At 38.1% G+C, this 21,787-nt stretch overlaps 5 protein-coding genes across 5 annotated transcripts; 4 read left to right on the top strand and 1 right to left on the bottom strand.

The window, feature by feature from the left end:
• Positions 1-1,727: 1,727 nt before the first annotated feature.
• On the bottom strand, positions 1,728-4,340 carry LOC9328279 (protein tas). Its single transcript, XM_002889456.2, has 8 exons — positions 4,085-4,340; positions 3,908-4,003; positions 3,460-3,543; positions 3,064-3,224; positions 2,802-2,919; positions 2,561-2,696; positions 2,298-2,476; positions 1,728-2,182 (listed from the first exon to the last, which is right to left on the bottom strand). The coding sequence occupies exons 1-8, from the start codon at positions 4,307-4,309 to the stop codon at positions 1,943-1,945; spliced, it is 1,239 nt and encodes a 412-aa protein (XP_002889502.1). The 5' UTR covers positions 4,310-4,340; the 3' UTR covers positions 1,728-1,942.
• A 124-nt stretch (positions 4,341-4,464) lies between these two features.
• LOC9328278 (malate dehydrogenase 1, cytoplasmic) lies at positions 4,465-7,058 on the top strand. Its single transcript, XM_021011889.1, has 7 exons — positions 4,465-4,711; positions 5,310-5,468; positions 5,606-5,781; positions 5,935-6,212; positions 6,301-6,436; positions 6,523-6,634; positions 6,710-7,058. Exons 1-7 carry the CDS (start codon positions 4,519-4,521, stop codon positions 6,802-6,804), a joined length of 1,149 nt encoding a protein of 382 aa, XP_020867548.1. The 5' UTR covers positions 4,465-4,518; the 3' UTR covers positions 6,805-7,058.
• A 551-nt stretch (positions 7,059-7,609) lies between these two features.
• LOC9328277 (cryptochrome-2) lies at positions 7,610-10,780 on the top strand. Its single transcript, XM_021011887.1, has 5 exons — positions 7,610-8,128; positions 8,305-8,720; positions 8,830-9,054; positions 9,148-9,860; positions 10,000-10,780. Exons 2-5 carry the CDS (start codon positions 8,408-8,410, stop codon positions 10,585-10,587), a joined length of 1,839 nt encoding a protein of 612 aa, XP_020867546.1. The 5' UTR covers positions 7,610-8,128; positions 8,305-8,407; the 3' UTR covers positions 10,588-10,780.
• Positions 10,781-13,520: 2,740 nt separating this feature from the next.
• On the top strand, positions 13,521-17,886 carry LOC9328276 (BTB/POZ domain-containing protein At1g04390). The gene is made up of 8 exons (XM_021011886.1): positions 13,521-13,748; positions 13,858-13,984; positions 14,083-14,590; positions 14,685-14,818; positions 14,892-15,334; positions 15,428-16,552; positions 16,637-16,789; positions 17,070-17,886. Exons 1-8 carry the CDS (start codon positions 13,663-13,665, stop codon positions 17,521-17,523), a joined length of 3,030 nt encoding a protein of 1,009 aa, XP_020867545.1. The 5' UTR covers positions 13,521-13,662; the 3' UTR covers positions 17,524-17,886.
• Positions 17,887-18,685: 799 nt separating this feature from the next.
• Positions 18,686-20,245, top strand: LOC9325566 (1-aminocyclopropane-1-carboxylate oxidase homolog 7). Its single transcript, XM_021011888.1, has 3 exons — positions 18,686-19,227; positions 19,305-19,626; positions 19,756-20,245. Exons 1-3 carry the CDS (start codon positions 18,761-18,763, stop codon positions 20,005-20,007), a joined length of 1,041 nt encoding a protein of 346 aa, XP_020867547.1. The 5' UTR covers positions 18,686-18,760; the 3' UTR covers positions 20,008-20,245.
• Positions 20,246-21,787: the final 1,542 nt, after the last annotated feature.

Here is a 21,787-nt window from a genome sequence, read left to right as displayed (position 1 = left end):
CCCCGAGGCTCCTTCCCCGAGGCTCCTTCCCCGAGGCTCCTTCCCCGAGGCTCCTTCCCCGAGGCTCCTTCCCCGAGGCTCCTTCCCCGAGGCTCCTTCCCCGAGGCTCCTTCGCCCCGCCCCTTCGTCTCAGCTCCTTCGTCCCTTCCTTGAAGCCCCGCCCCCCGCCCCGTTCCTTCGCCCCGCCCGTGGCTCCTTCGCTCGCCCCCTCTTTCGCCCCGAGGCTTCGCCCGCCCGTGGCTCCAGCCTTCGTCTGCCGGCTTGGCTTTGGCGCCTTAGTCCTCGCCCCGACCTTCGGCCCGCCCCGCCGCCCCGACCTTCGGCCCGGCCTCCTCCTCCGCCCCGAGACCTCCTCCTTCGAATAAGTTTTGACTAAAGAGAGTTATGACAAGTGCTTCGAATAAGTTTTCACTAAAGAGACGTAGCTTCTTGGTGATTATAGTGTTTTATTTTTAGTGGGCCTTTTTGATGGATTAAGTGTTTCGACTAAATATTTCAAAATTTTAACTAAGGTTCTTTTCAACTAATATTAACTAAGGTGAGTTTGGATAAAAAGAAATTTATTTTTGACTCTAAAATGTATTTTGATTTTATTGTTTACGAATTTTGTTCGAAACGTACTCTAAAAAAATTCTTTGAGTGTGGTTTTTATATATATTAAATGTTCAAAATTATGTGTTTCGACTAAAAAGAGTTTCATTTAAAACTATTGTTGATCCTAGTCGTTACTTGGAAAGCAGTGAAAATTTTTACCTGGCGGGAATTGCAATTCATGTTTGGACTTTTTGCTCTAAGTAGTGGAAATGTTGTTGGCTTGAAAGCTCTCTGTCCTCCTCATCAGAATAATTCCTTGCAAGAAAAAATTATTTTGATTAATTATATATCAAGACTATATGTATAATCAAAAAAATAATAACAAAAAATATGAGACTCATAGTATATAAAACATTGCACCGTGATTATTTAGCATATCAACAAGAATAGCACAGAATCAAAATCAACAAGGGCCAAAAAATTCAAAACAAAGCACTACGAGCCAGGAGAAGTAAAATCCGAGTGAATAAACTGGAAATTAAACTAGATAGAATAAACACTTATGTAAAAGATCTAGATAGGTAAGAAACTGGAGATTAAACTAGATAGTCACATTTTCAGAGATAGTTAAGAAACTGGAAATTAAACTTGATAGAGAAAACACTTATGTAAAGATATGGACACATTCGTGAATTTAAAAACAAAAGGAGGGCTGAGTTTTGGCAATATTAAGACTGGAAAAATCAGTTACTAAATAAAACGTGTATCAAAGTAACTCACACCTTATGATTTGCTGAGTTTTGCCGCCGGAGATGAAGCAAGAGAGAGACATGAAGATACGAGAGACTAAAGTTTCTATTTACATCTTTTTGATTAGATTTTTTTAACGAAAACGATGGTTGTGTGTATTATATATAGACAAGTTTTATTTACCGTTGGGAGAAATTAATTACAAACGGATAGTTTCTGAATTTTGAAATAAGTTACCGTTTTAAGTTACCCTTCTGACATATCACAAACGGCTAACTCAGAGTTACCGTTCTATTCGCAACACGTGTACACTTAAAACTACACTACTTTAAGTTGTATTCCTCCTGGGCTATCGAGATCGGCCCAAACCCATCATCTTTTTTAATTTTTACATGTCCAATATAAGGCTTAATGGATAAATTGGATCTGGTTAAGGTCCACTATAGATCAATAAAAGCGTTGAAACGTTTTGCATCTGTGGTACATTATTCTTACATGAGAGTAATGTATATCTATCATATCATAAACAACTGTAAGAAACGTTTTCAAAAAAAAAAAAAAAAAAAAACAACTGCAAGAAACATTTGCCCAAAAAAAAAAAACAACTGTAAGAAACAAATTCAAGCTATATATAACTTATGAGAAACCTTCTTTTCTTTCAAACGAAAGAAGGGTCTTTGAACCTTTTGAAAACGTTGTCGATGTCTGCCATAACTTCCTGCGAAAACGGCCGCTCAGTCATTAGAAAAGCATCAATGTCTTCTTTAAGTTGCTCTACCGATGTGGCCCCGATGATCGTGCTTGTCACAAAGGGCCTGTCACGTACAAACCCAAGTGCTAACTCAACCGGAGTTAAACCGTGCTTCTTCGCCACCTCTACGTATTGTATCGTTGCTTCCTAAGATCGGAAGAAAAATAAAACTGACCTCAAAAAACTTTCACGAAATGGCTTTACAACAATATTAGAGCTCACGACATAAAAAGAAGTAAGTATAGTTGGATCAAGAACAAACCTTGGCTAGGGATCCCTTGTAACGTTCCATATATCCTGGGAAAAGATTCAGCCTTGCATTTTTTGTAGCTTCTTGGTCTGTAACCAAGTATTTCCCAGACAACGAGCCGCCTCCAAGAGGGGAATAAGCAAGCAAGCCAACATTGCAGTTTTTTGGGTGGCATACTTCTACCAGATCAACTGTGATTTTTAACACAAAACCAAAAGAGTTTAGAACATGCTCCTCCGACACTCTTGCTCTCTAGGTATTCTAGAAAGATTTACCTTCATACCGACATCTAACTAGCAAGCTGTAACCATTCTGGATGCTCACAATCTTTGGTAGTCCTTCGAGTTTTGCTGTGTTAACAAACTCCATCACTCCATACGAAGTTTCATTCGAGACACCGATGTAGCGAACCTGTTACAGAATTCGAGGAACACTTCAAGATTCTGTATTTGAGGTTTACAGTAAGGATTTTTTTATAACTCAATATAAAATCTGATTTTTAAGGAGTAGCACTACCTTTCCTTCATCTATGAGATCCTTAAAGGCTCTTAGTTGCTCAGCGAATGGCACACTAGGTCTCCATTTCGATGTGTCATAGTAGAAATCACCAAAGAGTGGTACGTATCGATCTGGCCTGGACTGAAAAAAACATCAGTATCATGATTTTCTGACATTTGATGATGAATATAGAAATATTTCGCGTATGAAATAGAAAAAGCCTTGATCACATAATGAAGCATATGAGTTCGACTTAAAGCAAAAAATAAGGCGATGTTACCAGTGTATTTGAAGCAAATCAATGTAATCAGTTCCAAGGCGCTTAAGACTTTTCTCAACACTTTCTTTGATATTAGCAGCATCTACACGCAGAACCTCACCACTGTCCCTTATGTAAGATGATCTTTCTGAGTACCCACATACTTTAGTTGCCAAAACTATCTGTATACAGGAAAAAAAAAGAACATCAATATAAACTTTTATAACTTGGAGTAGGTTTGCTGATATCATATACATTCTTGACCATCAAATTGACAAAGACAGTGATTACTTCACACGAACGATAAGAACTTCAAAGAGTAAAGGCCCGCATAAATAATTGGTTATATATCAGTCAATAGGAATCCAAGGACTGCAGCACTACAATATGCATCCAAAGCATGACAGATGGTAATACCTTGTCACGTTGCTGAGACTTCAACCAGCTACTGATATAAAGATCCGTTTTTCCTTGGGTCTCCTTCTTCATCGGTATGGGATACTGGAAAGAAAAGTGGATTGAAAAATTACCACACGACTAAGCAGATGTCAGAAAGCTAAACACAACTGTTCAAATCTTTTTTTTTTTCATCAACTACATATTGCTGTTTGTTTAGAACAAACACATATCACCGTTCCAAGTTCCAAATCGTTGAAACAACAGACCTCGTTCTGTAAGTTCTTACAACAATACTCAAGTTCTTTCACCAAAAAAGCATTAATCAAGTTGCACAATAAACAAAATGATATTTTCCATAAACCAAAGAACACTACTATATCTACTACTATAAAACATTCAAACACTTGCATTCATTCATATTCACAAAACAAGTAGAGAAACATGAACAATTAAGATAAAATCTCACAGCTTCAGCAGTGTCAATGCAATTGATGCCCTCTTCAATTGCATAACTCAACATCTCATGAGATTCTTTCTCAGTATTTTGCTCCCCAAATGTCATCTGATATTCCAAATTTCCATCAAAACTTCAAGTATTGAACAATGAACTACACTTTCAGGAGATAAAATAGATTCATCTTACAGTGCCCATAGTAACTTCGCTGATGTTAAGATCGGAGTCTCCTAATTTTCTGTACTCCATTGCATTCTTCGTCGACGCTTTCGCCGAAATTCTCAATAGTCTCCTCCGAGCATTCGGCGATAGAGTTACACGGCGGCGGGTGAATGCCAAGCGAGCTAAGCCTCGAGTGTCGCTGCCGCTGACCACCGGAGTGACCGTTGAGAAGGTGACGTAAGATGACGCCATCCCGGAGAATGTATTGGACGTGATTCTCGCCTTATCGCCACCATTATCTAGAGTTAAAAAAAGTCACGGATTTGAAAACTCTGGGCTAAATGAGTTTGGGCCTAATCTTAAAGGCCCATTGGAATATCTTGTTTTCCTAATATGATAAGTGTAATCTCAGATTTCCATTTATTTCTTCGAGATAATATGATTATATTAGATGACGTGGCATGATACATCCTTCGATATCTTCTTCGATAAATACACAAAAAAAGAGTGAGCTTCACGGACACACCAAAGCAGCTGACTCTACGCTCTCTCAAAAGTCGAATATCCCAACTTCGATCCGTTTTCCGGCGATAATCTCCGATCTTGATCCGATGGCCAAAGAACCAGTTCGTGTACTCGTCACTGGAGCTGCAGGTATAACTTTAAATCTATATCCGATCAGATCGTGTAACTTCTATTTCTGGTTTTAGATCTCTGGCTAGTGTATCGCAAAGCTCTTGTTTACTCCAGTCAGATCTCTGCATAGTCTTTGGTTGTACCCTAGATCGATGAAAGATAGGTCGACGCTTGTTTCGTTAGATCTGGGAGTATGTATTTGTTGGATCTTAAGTTTGCTAGGCTTGAAATTCGTCTAAAGTACTAGGATTCTTATAGTCAGCGTTTGAATGAATCAGCTGACTTCATGCAAGAACCATCAAGTATTTCTCCTTAAATTTAGCCATTCTCTGTTCTCTTTCTGTAGAGGTTTGATCTGTAAATAGACATTTTACCCGCAAACGCTCAAGTCAGCTCTAATTTTGTTAATTTTATTATCGTCTATTAATAAACATTTCATACTGGTTGGATTCAACGTTGACCAACTATTGATTGAGTTGCTTGCATATATGATTTTGGGATGGATTATTTCATGGATTGAACTCTGATTTGGAAACCTTCTTTGTTTATATTATTGGATATAGTTTATAAGTTTTTACTTTAGCTACTGAAGTAACTAACTATTGTGATTATGCAGGACAAATCGGATATGCTCTTGTTCCTATGATTGCCAGGGGAATCATGCTTGGTGCTGACCAACCTGTTATCCTCCACATGTTGGATATTCCTCCTGCTGCTGAAGCTTTGAACGGTGTTAAGATGGAGTTGATCGATGCTGCCTTCCCTCTTCTCAAAGGTTGTTTGAGTTTTTTAAGCTTTGTTTTCGTGTTGCTTTAACTTTCTTTTTTCCACTGTTAAGATTTGCATTCCATGCCATAAGTTGTTCTGCTCAAGTAGGAAAGATATTGAGTATTTGGTGTGTATTATTATCAGGTGTTGTTGCTACAACTGATGCCGTTGAGGGATGTACTGGAGTCAATGTTGCTGTTATGGTTGGTGGTTTCCCGAGGAAAGAAGGAATGGAGAGGAAGGATGTGATGTCCAAGAATGTCTCTATTTACAAGTCTCAGGCTGCTGCCTTGGAGAAGCATGCCGCTCCAAACTGCAAGGTGATGGGATCTGTTTCACTTTTTTAATAAAATGAAGCCATTTCATCCAATTTTTGCTGTTCATTCGAGTGTAACAGATGCTTTGTATTCTCTGTTGGCTCTAGTTTGTGACTCTCTTTCTCAGACATTCTTTCATTTATTTATTTATTTCAGGTTCTTGTTGTGGCCAACCCCGCGAACACCAACGCATTGATCCTCAAGGAATTTGCACCATCCATCCCTGAAAAGAACATCTCTTGTTTGACAAGGCTTGACCACAACAGGGCATTGGGTCAGATCTCTGAGAGGTTGAGCGTGCCAGTGTCTGATGTTAAAAACGTTATCATCTGGGGAAACCACTCATCCTCACAGTACCCAGATGTCAACCATGCTAAAGTGCAGACCACCTCTGGAGAGAAGCCTGTCCGTGAGCTCGTCAAGGACGATGCATGGTACTTATGTCATGCCATAGAACTTAAGACCCTTTCTTTTCTCTTGAAGCAGAATCTAATTTCATTTAAATATTTGCTCATTGTGTAGGTTGGACGGGGAATTCATCTCTACAGTTCAACAACGTGGAGCTGCAATCATCAAGGCGAGGAAGTTGTCTAGTGCGCTTTCTGCTGCTAGCTCCGCTTGTGACCACATCCGTGACTGGGTTCTTGGAACTCCAGAGGTTTATAATAAAACTCTTCCCCGTTATTTGCAGTGCGGTTTATAATAGTTGTTCTAATATGATCTTTCTTTGATTTGATTGGTCAGGGTACGTTTGTTTCCATGGGAGTATACTCCGATGGCTCTTACAACGTTCCATCAGGACTTATCTACTCCTTCCCTGTAACTTGTCGCAATGGAGAGTGGAGTATTGTCCAAGGTAAATACAAGCTCTGACAAACTCAATAATTAAACCCTATTTGTGCCTACTCTAATGTGTATTTTGTTTGGTTAGGCCTTCCGATTGATGAAGTATCAAGGAAGAAGATGGATTTGACTGCGGAGGAGCTCAAGGAAGAGAAGGACTTGGCGTACTCATGCCTCTCTTAAACCCTTCTGAAGCAATTTTTCACCTATAAGGTGTGAGATCATTTAAAGTTTTCAGGGCTTTGTCGGAATAAGAAGTTTGTTTAAGGTATTTCAAAACACTGTTTAATAACCTCTTTGTGGGGTTGTCTCGTTAATGAGCATTGTCCCTGGTCTGTTTCTAAACCAGGATATCGTTTATACTTTAGTCTATGTTCCTGATTTGGTTTACCCATAAAAAGGAAAATATGCAATTCCATGGACCATGGTTATCTTCATCAATTAGCCCAAAATTGACGAGTTCTTCGGTAATGGGTTTGTGCAACTGTGCGGAATGGTGTTATTGTGTTGCAAAAAGAAATGCTACTCTTGCAGATTCATACCAAAATCAAATGACTAGATTGAACTGAAATTTTAATAGGGATTACTTATAATTTTTCTTCATCCAAAAAATGTATAACCAAACATCAAATTGAACTGTAAATAACTAAATATACATCCAACAGATTGAACCTTTTTACATCTTCAAAAAGAAATAGATATTTTATTAGTAAGACCAACACAATTTATCTACTCGAATTAGATTGTTTCTATTTTTCGACGATCCGATAAATCCGAAATCGAATCATAAACCATAGGCAAAATGATCCACTAACTAGGGTATATGAGGATTCAAAGTATGAGAGAATTTTTATCTTCCCTTTTTCCTTTTGTAAAGTAAAAGCAGTGGATTTTGATAATCCCTAGATTCTATCTACTTGGTAATGAGAATCAAGTTCTCACCTTTAAGCAATATACAAAATAAATAAGCCACATATAGACTTAGATATTTAATGGATTCTACAAAAGTGGGCATGACCAGAAGAATCGAGTTCATGAACCACCGTCCTCGGCCCCAACGTTAAAAAACCTTTTTTCTCTAGCATAAGAAGATAAGAGTATCTTCACTGCACTTTAGGCCCACTCAACAATCAAACAAAATTCGATCTCTTATAAAAATATCTTATTACAGAAAGTTCGTAGATGATCCCAATAAAATCGTAGATTAGCAAATCAAAGATGAGATGTCGGTAAAAAAAAAAAAACACTAATATAAGAACATACGCCACTAGTTGTGGATAAAGTTGTCTACTTTTGTCTCGTTGTAATTATTATATTGCACAATTATTTACATTCATACTCTCATGGGTATGTTTTTCGTCTCCGTTAGATCTCAAATCTTTAACTTTGCATACCCAAAATAGGAAGAAAGAAGAGTCAAGTCATTAAAATATCCTTCACAGTCTTTGATTCTAAGCTCGTTGAAGATCTTTGTCGCCAAGAGATATCCTCTCTGATTTGAGTTCTGGTAAAATGTTTCCAGCTTTTGATTTTTGTTTCCTTTAATTGAAATTCTCTTGCTTGCTCTGTTTTAAGTATTAGGGTTAAATCGAATCCGTTCCTGTATGTTTAGGTAGATTATTTTGGATTTAGGACTTAAAAGATTTTGGATTTCTGATTAATTATTCTCTGTTGTTGATATAGAACTATCTTCTGAAGGAGCTTGAGGTCTGAAATCATGGAAAAACTTGGTTAGAGTGTGGAATTTAGCTGATTTGGTCTTGATTCATCTCTGATCATAGCAACTATGACGACGGACAAAAAGACTATAGTTTGGTTTAGAAGAGACCTAAGGATTGAGGATAATCCTGCATTAGCAGCTGCTGCTCACGAAGGATCTGTTTTTCCTGTCTTCATTTGGTGTCCTGAAGAAGAAGGACAGTTTTATCCAGGAAGAGCTTCAAGATGGTGGATGAAACAATCACTTGCTCACTTATCTCAATCCTTGAAGGCTCTTGGATCTGACCTCACTTTTATCAAAACCCATAACACAGTTTCAGCGATCTTGGATTGTATCCGCGTTACCGGTGCTACAAAAGTCGTCTTTAACCACCTCTATGGTAAACTACATCTCTCATCTCCCTCATTTAAAGGATAGAAATTCTTTTTAAGTTACTGTTGAAAGCTAAGTGCAACTGAGGTTGATGCAGTCGCGTTTTCTTTATGTAGATCCTGTTTCGTTAGTTCGGGACCATACCGTAAAGGAGAAGCTGGTGGAACGTGGTATCTCTGTGCAAAGCTACAATGGAGATCTATTGTATGAACCGTGGGAGATATACTGCGAAAAGGGCAAACCTTTTACGAGTTTCAGTTCTTACTGGAAGAAATGCTTAGATATGCCGATTGAATCTGTTATGCTTCCTCCTCCTTGGCGGTTGATGCCAATAACTGCAGGTAAAACCTGAAAAGATCATAGAAAAGTTTGAACATTTTCGATTTTTTTCGGACATGACAGGTAAACAAAAGTTTTTGTCTTTTCTTTGTTAGCCGCTGAAGCGGTTTGGGCATGTTCGATTGAAGAACTAGGGCTAGAAAATGAGGCCGAAAAACCGAGCAATGCGTTGTTAACTAGAGCTTGGTCTCCAGGATGGAGCAATGCTGATAAGATACTAAATGAGTTCATCGAGAAGCAGCTGATAGATTATGCAAAGAACAGCAAAAAGGTTGTTGGGAATTCAACCTCACTGCTATCTCCATATCTCCATTTCGGAGAAATAAGCGTCAGACACGTTTTCCAGTGTGCCCGGATGAAACAAATCATATGGGCTAGAGATAAGAACAGTGAAGGAGAAGAAAGTGCAGATCTTTTTCTTAGAGGAATCGGTCTAAGAGAGTATTCTCGGTATATATGTTTCAACTTCCCGTTTACTCACGAGCAATCGTTGTTGAGTCATCTTCGGTTTTTCCCTTGGGATGCTGATGTTGACAAGTTCAAGGCCTGGAGACAAGGCAGGACTGGTTATCCGTTGGTGGATGCCGGAATGAGAGAGCTTTGGGCTACCGGATGGATGCATAACAGAATAAGAGTGATTGTTTCGAGCTTTGCTGTGAAGTTTCTTCTTCTTCCATGGAAATGGGGAATGAAGTATTTCTGGGATACACTTTTGGATGCTGATTTGGAATGCGACATCCTTGGCTGGCAGTATATCTCTGGGAGCATACCCGATGGCCATGAGCTTGATCGCTTGGACAATCCCGCGGTAAACTACAAAACTTATCTTATAGTTTAGAGTTTAAGCTTAATAACAGTTTTTGCTATGCATTCGTTTTTTGGTTTGGTTTAGCTTTAGTTACTGTTGATTATGAGAAATCTCCGAAAAATCTCTGTTTTGATTTCAGTTACAAGGCGCCAAATATGACCCAGAAGGTGAGTACATAAGGCAATGGCTTCCCGAGCTTGCGAGATTGCCAACTGAATGGATCCATCATCCATGGGACGCTCCGTTAACCGTGCTCAAAGCTTCCGGTGTGGAACTCGGAACAAACTACGCAAAACCCATTGTAGACATCGAAACAGCTCGTGAGCTACTCGCTAGAGCCATATCAAGAACCCGTGAAGCACAGATCATGATCGGAGCAGCACCTGATGAGATTGTAGCAGATAGCTTCGAGGCCTTAGAAGCTAATACCATTAAAGAACCTGGTCTTTGCCCATCTGTGTCTTCTAATGACCAACAAGTACCTTCGGCTGTTCGTTACAACGGTTCAAAGAGAGTGAAACCTGAGGAAGAAGAAGAGAGAGACATGAAGAAATCTAGAGGATTCGATGAAAGGGAATTGTTTTCGACTGCTGAATCTTCTTCTTCTTCGAGTGTGTACTTCGTTTCGCATTCTTGCTCGTTGGCATCAGAAGGGAAGAATTTGGAAGGTATTCAAGATTCATCTGATCAGCTTACTACAAGTTTGGGAAAAAATGGTTGCCAATGATCGAAATAAGCTTTATGTGCTGTTATAAAGCCTAACATGTAGATGTGTGAATTTGTCTTGAAGTTTTAACTCTCTTTTTCCTTTTGCTTATACTCAAAAGGATATATGGTTGCATAAACATATAATGCTGATATTACGGTAATACGGTTTATTTCAATTGGCTATGAATAAATTATACATACATCTTTGTTAAGTCTTTGAATTCGTTTAGTTTGAGTTATTTAGCTTGAGAAAAAAAATGGCCCACTTTTATTTCTTTATTATAATTATAAAGAAAAGAAAGGTAATCTTGATCTGAATTGACGCGAGGTTTTGTATGAAATAAATGCAGTTTGAAATAAAAGTAACAAAGCAATATCCATTAAATGAAGCTAACAAAACAAAGGTCCAAAAAACCAATTGAAAAAAAAGAAAAAAAAACTCTTTTAAAAGCTTCTACGGTGTGGAAGCCTCTTTGGCCCATTGGTTGACCAAGGGTTGATTATTGCTTCTACACCAAGAGGTCTGGGGTTCGAGTCCCAGATATTGCGATTTATTAACAAATTTGCAGATTAATGGAGGCAAGTGTGCAAGAGATCTCTAGCGATGTACAATTATAGCCGTTCGTCAGGATTCTACGCAGAGAAGGAAGTGTCGTCAGGTCATAGATCATTGAAGGTATTCATCAAGATCACGAAGAAGGAAGTGTAGTATGTTGTCGATCTAGTAAGGGTCGGAAGGAATTGTCAATTGTACAATGTCTATGTAACAGTTTTCATAATTTGCAATTAATAATAAATCTAGACGACAAAAAAAAAAAAAGCTTCTACGGTCGGAATTAGGCGTCCATATGTTGGAAGATCGAGTCGTCCAAGAGGAGTTGCTAGGCCTGGATGATGGTCCACGTAGCTGGAATCATAGTGGAAAAGAGTAACAAGATAACAATTATCTTTCAAAAAATGGTTGACTTTGTCCTAACATCCTCGAAATCCTTCAAATCTCGAATTAATAAAATATTAAAATATTTAAGTAGTAGGTTTTTAATGAATTTTTTAGTAAATTTTTTGGCCTATAAAAAAAACATAAACGAAAACAAAATTTCTCTTTTTTTGTATGAATGAAAATTATATATAATACATTTGTACAAAATTCTTTCTAATTGATTTTATTGTAATTTTCTCTAGTGTTTACTTGCTAAGCTACGTGACTTTAATTACAAAATTTAAGACTTTGCTTTGATGAATAGAATTGAAACTTTTATTTTACTATTTTTTCTTTTCTTACAAACTCTTTATGAATTTAAAAGCTGTTTTATCAAGTTTTATTATGACTTTTTAATATTATTATATTATTTGTAATTTTACAAAAAAATAGTGTAAAAGACACATATTTTTTAATTTGCATAGGACATTAGAAAATACCAGACCGGTTTTGATCGCGAATTTCCGAAATCGTGTTTTCACAGATAAATCATTCTTCGTCTTGGGTGAAAAAAATCTTTATTTACCATTTGTTTAGGTAGAATCAAAAGACGTCATTAGTAGAGGTGTCAAGCGGGCCCGCGGGCTTTGTCCAAGTAGCCCACGACTGGGCGGGCTTGGACATCATTTTTCATGTCCATAAAATAGCGGGTCTCGCGGACAAGTCCAGGCAGATTGCGGGTTTTTGCGGGTTTTGTCCGCGGATTTGCGGGCCGACCTGCAAATATTTAATAAAAATAAATAATTAATATAAATAAATAAATACTTTTACATAATTCTGAAAATATATATGTGAAATATATGAACATATAACAAAATTTAATGTATAAATTTATAAGATTTACAAAAAATTAATACTAAAAGTTTTTTTTAATTTAAAAATTGTTAATTTCAAATCTGAATAATTAATTTTATTTTTTTAATTATTTTAAAATATTAAAACTAAGTCTGCGGGGCGGGCCTTGACATATATTTTTGTCCGCGGTCCTAGCGGGCCGGCCCGTCGCGGGCACACAAACTTAAATGCCAATCGCGGGCCGGCTTAGATGGACGCGGACTGGCCCGTCTGACACCTCTAGTCATTAGCGTTAGGCTAGATCCGATTTTGATAAAGTCTTGTTTACTATTAATTTTGGTTCCAAACCATTCCTTGTTAGCATCATTTTTTCGAGTCACATAGATAGTGTCTCTATCTCCTTCTTGCAAGAAACTGATCGAAAGTAAAGAAAAAAGATTGCAAGTCTACCAAGAGATGATGAGAAGAAAGAAATGATTATTATATAGGGTTGAGAAGAAAGAGGTGATTATATTATATAGGATTCAAATGTTTGCTTTTTATTATACAATTTAATTTCGAAAAAATTCCATATAAGTCAGAACAGCATGTACGTCCGGAAATTTGTGGGTCATATACAATTTTTCTAAAAAGTTGTTTAATATATAAACTATATATATCTCATGCAAATCACAAATTTTACATCACAAATTTTTTATGACACGTATATTTTAACAAAAAGTTAACCGATATTTTAACAAAATTTCCATTAATTTAACTATTTTTTTTTTGTATAGAATCCACTAAATGTTTTTCTCATGTAGTATTTATTTTATCTTCCAAGTATTTAACAAAACTGAGTTGTGTGGGCCATACAAATGTTTAATATCTTATTATTCATGATGCAACACAAACAACATGAATTAACCTCGGACATGGCCTATGGGCTTTATTATACTGAACTTTGGGCTACAAGATGGGCATTATTTAATTTAACATATCGAACCTGAAGGTCCTCAACCATATATTGAACTTCTTTTTTTCTATTTCCTTCGTAACGTCGTCGACCCCAAACTAATTCTGTTAAGTATTTTTTAAAAAAAAATTTGTGTTGAATATTTGAAATTATTTCGGCTTTATTCTTAAATTAATTTTATAATTGTTTAGGAATATTAAAAAAATAAAATATTGATTAGGCGAATTAGTTTGGAAAGAGAAAGCCTTATTTAAAGGCCCATTATCAAAAAATCAAAGGACGGTCTCTGTGTCGTATTGTCAATCATTCTCCGTTGTATCAAATCCACCGGTAAATTTCAGTCAGACGGAACTCCGGCGCCAGATATGGCATCGTCAAAGGGAGGAAACACCACCGCCCACATCAATACTCTTCACCATCGTCTTTATCACGCTCTCAATCTTGGCTTCAGGTCCTCTCTTTTTTTCTCTTTCTCTTTACTCTCAATCTCTCGTTGTTTGATTTGCTGTTTTCCCTTTTTGAATTTGTTTCCTGAGAAATCTTTCATTGTTGCTTGTTAGGGTATGTGATGAGAAAGAGAAGAAGTGGAAGTGTACTGATATCGAGATACAGAGACATGTCGTGAAGTCGATTTCAGCTTTTCTTGATTGTTTTTCTCGAGCAACAGCTAACAATCGTCTTATCAAGGTCTATTTCTATCTCTGCTCGTTGAAAGTTCTTAACTTTTGTTGAAATTGTCTTGCTTGACTCCAAGTTTTTTTTTTTTTTTTTTTGTGCTTGCTTAGGATTCAATTTCTGATATAGCCGGGGCCTTGGTGTTTATTCTAGGGTGTAAAAACAGAGCAGTGGTTGGTTTGGCAGCCAATGTAGTTATTAGGTTGATCCGTATTGTTCCTCCTTCTATCTTGCAATCATATTCTTTGGATCTCGTGGAGTCTTTATCACCTCTGTTAAGTTGTCAACAATTCGATGTTTCGCTTCCTTGTGCCGTTGCTTTGAACGCTATTCTTGTAAACGTAAGAGAAACTAAGGAGAAAGAAGTGTGGAAGATTTTAGAAGAAGCAAAAACTGTGGTTTCCGTTGTTGGTAATCTGCAGAATTTTTTGGAGGGGAATATGTCAGTGGAATGGTTTCAAGAGATGGCTTTGCTTCTGAGTACAATTATGTTGAAGTGGCCTCGGTCAAGGTATTCTGTTTGGAACAACCCTGCCTTGATGGGTATATTGGAGAGTGTTAGTCAGAAGCCTGATATGGGTTTGAGAGTTGTAACTTTGAAGCTGTATTCTTCTCTAGGTATATATGCTTGTAAAACTGGATATTTATGTTCTCTACTGAGCTACCAACTAAATTGGCCTTAACTTGTCCCTTGTGTGTTTCTCTGTTTCAGCTCTTTGTGGCCATGGTGCCAATGAGCTTCTAGACAATGGGAAGCCTATGTTAGATATGATGATTAGCTGCATGGGGGAATCAAGCTCTCAAACTGCCCGAATTGAAGGGTTAAAGCTAGCACAAAGGCTTGCGGTAATAGCACCTCGCCCTGTTGACCTTTATTTTAACTATCTTTCTGGATTTCTAATCAGTGGCCATTGCTCAGACAGGTAACCGAGAGTGCTTGAAGATGATAAACATGTGTTCTGAGTCCCTAGTAAAGGCTACCATTCAGACCATGGGTAAGTGGTTCTTGAGCTCAGGAAAGCTTGAACATGACCAGATGTCTTTACTTGTGGAGGCTTGTAAACTGGGTCTAATCACTCGTTGGGAAGGAAAACATCATATTTATTTCTGGAAGTATCGGATCTCTGAAACGCTTCTTAGTCTTGTTGTGGAGAATTTTCATAGTCAATCCTTGGATGGTTATGTGTCTCTGGATGAAGAAATTTTAGTTGCTGAGAAGGTACTGAATGCCAATTATTTACCTAGTCTGAGGTCATACGTTTGGGATATAATTGGATTCTTGGCAGCTCACTGTGAGGAAGAGTTTGATTCCATTTTGCGTGGAGATGAACTCTGCCTCAACTTTCTTGTCACATGTGCATGGTAAGACACTGGTTGTTTTGTTTCCCCCAACCGCTTCGTTTTGGATATAATCTTATCTATTCTGATTTTTTTTCTTTCGACTTTTTATTTAAGCTTGACCTTTTCGAGGTCGGTTCAGAAAGGCTATCAAATATGTCAAAATGATATTATCAGCGCCTCCCATAGCGAGTCAGCATCAAGAGCAGTGCTAATGATGATATATTCTCCCTCCAAATACATATCATCGAGGGCCAGAGTTACCCTGTCATTCATCCTAGAAGAAGGTGGTGAGCAAAATTTGAATTCCCTTGTGAATTTCCTGCGTTATATTCCATCTTCTGGAGGTTACATACTACCAAATATACTCCAAACTACCGTCTGTTTGGTGGGCTTGGCATGCTATTCATCGATCCCTCAATATGCGAGTTTCATTTTAAGAAACCAGGGTTTAGAGATACTGTTATCTTTCTGTAGCTGGTATCAAAGGAATTGGAAAAATATTGGAGCATCAAGTTTTGCTCCTTCTCCCCAGAGCACCTCTGAAAAGAGGATATGTTGTTGGGTATGTACGGAAGACTGGGACAACAAAGATGCTTTTCTTCTATACTCTCTGTTGGCTTTGGCCGAGTTGGTAAATCATTCATTCTCTGAACAGAATCACGCTATAGAACTTTCAGTGAAGAGCGAAAATTTGAAAGATCGGTTATGCACCACACTTAAGGAGATCCGAGATGAAACTTATGGCTCTGGTCCAAGGTGGTATGCTGCACACATCCTAAGCTATCTTGGATACTATGGCTTCCAACATAAGTTGGGGAAAAGGCTCATGGGAGCTTATGAAGATGAGGAATTTAGTGATATGCGACTCGTTTTTGCTAGTGGGAATAGTGCGAGTGTAAACAAAGTTATTATTGCTGTCAGTTGTCCAATGTTGCTGCCTCCCAAGGAAGGAGCTCACAGTGGCTCGACTATATTAACTGAGAAATCTCAGAGAACCGTTCAAGAAATCCGCATGTCTGCCAATGTGGATACTTTGGCGCTTGTTAAATTATTGGAATTTGCTTACTCCGGGTATGTGGAAGTAGAAAGCACGACTCTGAAAAAGCTGAAAACTTTGGCGAGACATTGTAAGGCAAAGGTTCTGCTGCAGATGCTCAGCAGAAGAAGACCCAAGTGGGGATCTCCAATACCCGGAATTGATTTACCCCTTGCCCTCACTCCGAAACTCATCCACTTCTCGTAAGTTTATGAGTCTCATCATTCTTTTTGACGCTAACAACCAGATAAACCCAGGTATAAATCATAGTATTCTTGTAATTTCAGGGATGTGATATTAGTACCTAAAGAAACAAACGTGGCTGGCTTCAACTGCCGTATGTGTTCCTTAACATCTCCTCATGCCCACTCTCACCGAGTTATACTGTCGTCAGGCTGTGAATACCTACGTGCCTTGTTCCGATCGGGGATGCAGGAGAGGTATGTAACAAACTAACAATTGCTCTTAGTTCACAGAATTTTTGTTTGGCATATATAGTGGAACGTATGTTAGTGGCTAGTTTTGGCATATATACCAAAACTAGCTGTGAGTCAGTTTATACTTTGGGTATGTGTGTCCACCCCTTCTTGTAGACAAAACCTGAGGTGTTATTTGGTATTTTTTGCTGTCTGATTTACTGTAATTTGGGCAGAGATAATTAGTGTTTATTGAGGAATAAAAGACTCAACATCTAAGAATTTGAATCTTAAAAATTTGCAGCCATTTGGATAGACTAAACGTTCCTGTGAGCTGGCTGGGGTTAACAAAACTTGTGAGTTGGTTCTACTCTGATGAGTTGCCAGACCCTCCATCGGGTTGCAAGTGGAACAACATGGACACTGAGGCAAAACTGGATGAGCTTCAAGCTTACGTGGAGATATACTCGCTTTCTGAATGGTGGATTATGGAAGATCTTCAAAACGATTGCGCTCATGTGATTCTCTGTTGCTTGGAATCCGCTAGAGAGTTATCTATCAAAACAATTGAATTAGCTGCAAGTTTCTCGATGTGGAAACTGGTGGAAGCTGCTGCTAATCATGCAGCTCCTATATATCATCAGCTTCGTGACTCGGGTGAGCTCGATGAGCTAGACGACGAGCTGGTAAACTTGATCCGAACCGCCGCTGTTCAGTTCTCTCAACAGGGCGGTTATATCAACAGAAGCAAAAGCTAAAGAGGGCTTTGACGGTTTTTGAGAAATCTAGAACTGAGGAGTCTATGAGGCTCTTTGGTTCTGTCTAATGTCCTTGCATCATCGACCAAGCATGTAAAGGATCCGGGATGGTATAGTTAGTCAATTTATTGACACTAATCCCTTTTGAAGATCATACGTGTTATAATGGTTTTCGATAGAGTGCAATATCTGTTGTGCCATTGTGGGATTTTGTCTCAGAGTCGACGTTTCTATAGTAGATATACAAAAAGACATTAAATTTTTGTAAGCCAAACATGGTAATGTACAAAGTAATTTCTATAAGCTATACAAGGGTACTGTTCGAAGTTAATGAAAATGACATTGTCCAATGCTTAAAAGGTCAATTCATAGACAAGTATTTTACGTTAATCGTGAGAGCCACTTATTACCAATATAATACATCCGTTAAAAACAAATTCATTCTGCTTTGAAGTTATTAGAAAAACTAAGTGTGAAATAAGGAGAAGAAAGCAATGAAGGAAATGGTGAAGTTCCTGAAGGCAGCACTTGACGTCGCGAAAACACTCTTTTCCATTTTCATTGATATCGTCATCGACAGCATGAGCTTCTTCATCGACGCTTACGATCTCTTCTGCTTCTCTCTGATTTCTAAGCTCTTTGGTCGTTTCTACTTCCGCAACCAGTTTTTAGTCCCCTTCCATAGATCAGATTCGATTAAGAAACAAAAAGTACATAAATTTGTTGATTCCATTTTTGAGTGCTTTAGAAAAGCTACGGTGCAAATTAAAAGATTTTATAAATGGTGTATTTATATTATCTATCGCTTATTCAACTATTTGGTTGTTTTAATCTTCAAATTAGATGTTTGTGTGATTCTTGTATGTATGCTTATTTATAAATAAATAGGATAGGTGAGTTTCCCTTTATTTTATCCTTGTAAGAACAAAAAAAAAAAAAAACACTTTGTATCTTTTCATTTCACCTGTTTAATTAATTGCTTTCTTTGTTGCACATCGAACCACAAAACGGACATTTTAAGCATCACGAAACGGTCATACTATCGGCTCCACGTAACAAAGACCAAACTCTGAATCTTGTCTTTTTATATATAGTATGTAACGCTTCTCGTTTTTCGCATGACCTCTCCACGTTTCTCTTTTGTTGAATCATCTCTTTCTTCTTCTTCTTCTCATTGTGTTCGCTACATAAACAGCTTTATTGTGAGGAAATAAAAGGAGATAAACAAAATACATAAATGGTGGCGAAAAACTCGATCGAATGCAACTCTTACAGTACTGAGCGCAAGTCTTTCGAAGAGACCAAGGTTCCTCCTATCTTTGGCCTTCCTCCAGTTGCCTTAGACGACAAGAAACCTACCTCGGATTTTGCAATACCTGTCATCGACTTTGCAGGCGTCCATGTGTCACGTGAAGCCGTTGTGGAGAAGATCAAAGACGCTGCAGAGAAGTGGGGAATCTTCCAGGTGATCAACCATGGTGTTCCTTCAAGTGTTCTTGAAGAGATTCAAAATGGAGTTGTTAGGTTTCATGAGGAAGATCCTGAGGTTAAGAAATCTTACTTCTCGCTTGACTTCACAAAAACTTTTATCTACCACAATAATTTCGAACTGTACAGTTCGTCTGCTGGTAACTGGAGAGACTCTTTCGCTTGTTACATGGCTCCTGATCCTCCAAACCCTGAGGATCTCCCAGTGGCTTGCAGGTAATTTTGTTTTACACTGAGAAGTAGTCTTAGGAAATATTGAAGATTCATTATTGATTCTAACATCACTGGCTCAGGGATGCTATGATCGGATACTCAAAGCATGTGATGAACTTAGGTGGTTTGCTCTTTGAACTTCTCTCAGAAGCTCTTGGTTTGAGCTCTGAGGCCCTAAAGAGTATGGGTTGCATGAAGGGTTTGCATATGATCTGCCATTATTACCCTCCATGTCCACAACCTGACCTAACTTTAGGCACAAGTAAGCATTCCGACAACACCTTTATCACCATTCTTCTTCAGGACAACATTGGTGGTCTTCAAATTCTTCATCAAGACTGTTGGGTCGATGTCTCGCCTCTTCCCGGGGCTCTTGTCATCAACATAGGAGATTTCTTGCAGGTAAGCTCATTGATGATCTATACTTTTATACCTAAAAGTACAAGATACCCTGAACATAAAACAGAGGTTTTAGTGAGAGATTCATTGGATTACTTTCTCACCTAAGGTTTTCTTATTTGGTTTGTGCAGCTGATGACGAACGACAAGTTCATAAGCGTTGAACATAGGGTGCTTGCAAATAAAGTTGGACCGAGGATTTCAATCGCGTGCTTTTTCAGCTCGAGTATGAATCCAAATTCCACAGTTTACGGACCAATCAAAGAGCTTCTCTCTGAAGAAAACCCTCCAAAATACAGAGACTTCACTGTACCAGAGTACTCAAAGGGATACATTGAGAAAGGTTTAGATGGAACATCGCATCTGTCACATTACAGGATATGAGATTAAAAAAAAAAAAAACAGCTAGGTAAAAATACCCTGTTTGATGTATTCAGATATATTGTCTATGGTCCGTCCTTTTCTTATCGATGTAAAGCTAGCACTCTGTTCTTGAGTCTGCAATAACAAAACCATTGTACCAATGATAAGAAACAAATGGTGTGTCTGTGTGTGTGTGTGTGTATGTGTTGAAACATCTGTGCTTTATATTGGATCTATAGATTCAAACTTTGTTTACTTACTCTTCTCCGTGGCTTCAACAATCTCTATCAAGTAATTTTATCCAATCGTAACTAGTCAGAGCATCATATTAGTACCTGTCTAAGGCTTTAATATATTCCCCTCAATCCTGGGGATACCTTGGAACTCGAACAGAGCCAGAAGATTCAGAGTTAGGGTTTCATGATGATTCAAGAAGGCACTCGTGCAAACAATAACATTCCTCGACGAGAGTCAGCGTCGTCAACACGGTTCGTGCGTCAAGGAATCGCGGCACGGCTCTCCGATCCGACCTTTCGGTGGCGGCGAAAAGGAGTTTCCGGTGATTCGAAACAAGGTTTGACTTGGCTAGCCGCCGGTGGGTCCAGAAGCGACGACGCCATTGAAGCAATCAAAGAAGAGATTGGTGGAAACCTAACATAAAAAGGTCTCTGTGTTTACTTACTTATAAGCCGAGCCCACATTTTTTTTAAAGTTGAAGTTAATGCAACTGAACCAAAATTTATTCATGTTATTCATCTTAATTTAGTAGAACATTAATTGAAAATATCAATATACTATAATTTTAACTAAAATAAGTTTAATTTGTTGGTTAATTAGTTATTTTTTATATCGGGACAGAAACAAAAATTAATGGGTTAACAAATATAAATATTATAGCATGTGCAGTACTAGTCTTTCACTATAATCTTTCAGATATAAAAATAGTATTTAAATAATAAATATTATTATTTAATTACATGAGTTTCTAAAAAAAAGTTAAGAGAGTCTCTCAAATGAGAGATTATGAAAGATTCTCTCAATTTTTTTAAGAGACATATATAGTTAAATAATAATATTTATTATTTTAGTAATATTTTTGTACACAGGGAGATTTTGTTGAGAGACTCACCAGTACAGATGCTCTTACAAAGATCCTTTTTCTTTCTTATAGAGATCATATACGCTTTGTTACAACTTTAATTAAGGTGAAAACATGGCGTGCGAGTGATTTTTTTTCTCCACGCATTTATTTTCTTTGAAAACTCAAAGAAATTGTCCCGTATTTTTATTTATTTTGATTCCCAATTCTTTGAGTTATTGGACCTATATGTAATATGTTCGTTTGTAACCATATCAGAACAACATCGAACAGAGTGGCTTGGCACAAAGGAGTTTGGTTTGCTCATGCAACACCGAAATACTCCTTTTACGCCTAGTTAGCACTACAAAATCGACTATCGACCGGAGACCGTATGATGGGCTGGAACAATGGCTCCACAACATCATGCGCGTTCTGCTCTACTCCCATCGAAACCCGCAACCACCTCTTCTTTTCATGTCACTATGCTTCGGAGATTTGGACAGCCACTGCAAAAAAACGTATTCAAAACTCGGTTCTCAACGGATTGGAATACACTTGTGGAGTACATATCGGAGTCGCACCCGGATCGTATCCACAGTTTCCTAATCAAGTACATGTTCCAACTCTCGATTCACATGATCTGGCGAGAGAGGAACGCTCGACGGCAAGGAGAACACCCTAACACACCTATCAACCTCATTCGTTGGATCGATAAGCAAG

This window comes from Arabidopsis lyrata (genome assembly GCF_000004255.2).
Source record: "Arabidopsis lyrata subsp. lyrata unplaced genomic scaffold ARALYscaffold_1, whole genome shotgun sequence".
Classification (NCBI taxonomy): domain Eukaryota; kingdom Viridiplantae; phylum Streptophyta; class Magnoliopsida; order Brassicales; family Brassicaceae; genus Arabidopsis; species Arabidopsis lyrata.
This window is presented reverse-complemented; position numbering and strand designations above follow the sequence as displayed.

Excerpts from the sequence above, each read along its gene's own strand:
- LOC9328279 (XM_002889456.2), bottom strand. The coding sequence starts at position 4,309 with ATGGCGTCATCTTACGTCACCTTCTCAACGGTCACTCCGGTGGTCAGC. Across the intron at positions 3,225-3,459 it reads AGTCTCAGCAACGTGACAAG|ATAGTTTTGGCAACTAAAGT; the intron begins GTATTACCATCT and ends TCCTGTATACAG. Across the intron at positions 2,697-2,801 it reads ATCTCATAGATGAAGGAAAG|GTTCGCTACATCGGTGTCTC; the intron begins GTAGTGCTACTC and ends ATTCTGTAACAG.
- LOC9328278 (XM_021011889.1), top strand. The coding sequence starts at position 4,519 with ATGATACATCCTTCGATATCTTCTTCGATAAATACACAAAAAAAGAGT. Across the intron at positions 6,437-6,522 it reads GGGTTCTTGGAACTCCAGAG|GGTACGTTTGTTTCCATGGG; the intron begins GTTTATAATAAA and ends TTGATTGGTCAG. Across the intron at positions 6,635-6,709 it reads AGAGTGGAGTATTGTCCAAG|GCCTTCCGATTGATGAAGTA; the intron begins GTAAATACAAGC and ends TTGTTTGGTTAG.
- LOC9328277 (XM_021011887.1), top strand. The coding sequence starts at position 8,408 with ATGACGACGGACAAAAAGACTATAGTTTGGTTTAGAAGAGACCTAAGG. Across the intron at positions 9,055-9,147 it reads GTTGATGCCAATAACTGCAG|CCGCTGAAGCGGTTTGGGCA; the intron begins GTAAAACCTGAA and ends TTTCTTTGTTAG. Across the intron at positions 9,861-9,999 it reads ATCGCTTGGACAATCCCGCG|TTACAAGGCGCCAAATATGA; the intron begins GTAAACTACAAA and ends TTTTGATTTCAG.
- LOC9328276 (XM_021011886.1), top strand. The coding sequence starts at position 13,663 with ATGGCATCGTCAAAGGGAGGAAACACCACCGCCCACATCAATACTCTT. Across the intron at positions 13,985-14,082 it reads CTAACAATCGTCTTATCAAG|GATTCAATTTCTGATATAGC; the intron begins GTCTATTTCTAT and ends GTGCTTGCTTAG. Across the intron at positions 14,591-14,684 it reads GAAGCTGTATTCTTCTCTAG|CTCTTTGTGGCCATGGTGCC; the intron begins GTATATATGCTT and ends TCTCTGTTTCAG.
- LOC9325566 (XM_021011888.1), top strand. The coding sequence starts at position 18,761 with ATGGTGGCGAAAAACTCGATCGAATGCAACTCTTACAGTACTGAGCGC. Across the intron at positions 19,228-19,304 it reads GATCTCCCAGTGGCTTGCAG|GGATGCTATGATCGGATACT; the intron begins GTAATTTTGTTT and ends TCACTGGCTCAG. Across the intron at positions 19,627-19,755 it reads ACATAGGAGATTTCTTGCAG|CTGATGACGAACGACAAGTT; the intron begins GTAAGCTCATTG and ends TGGTTTGTGCAG.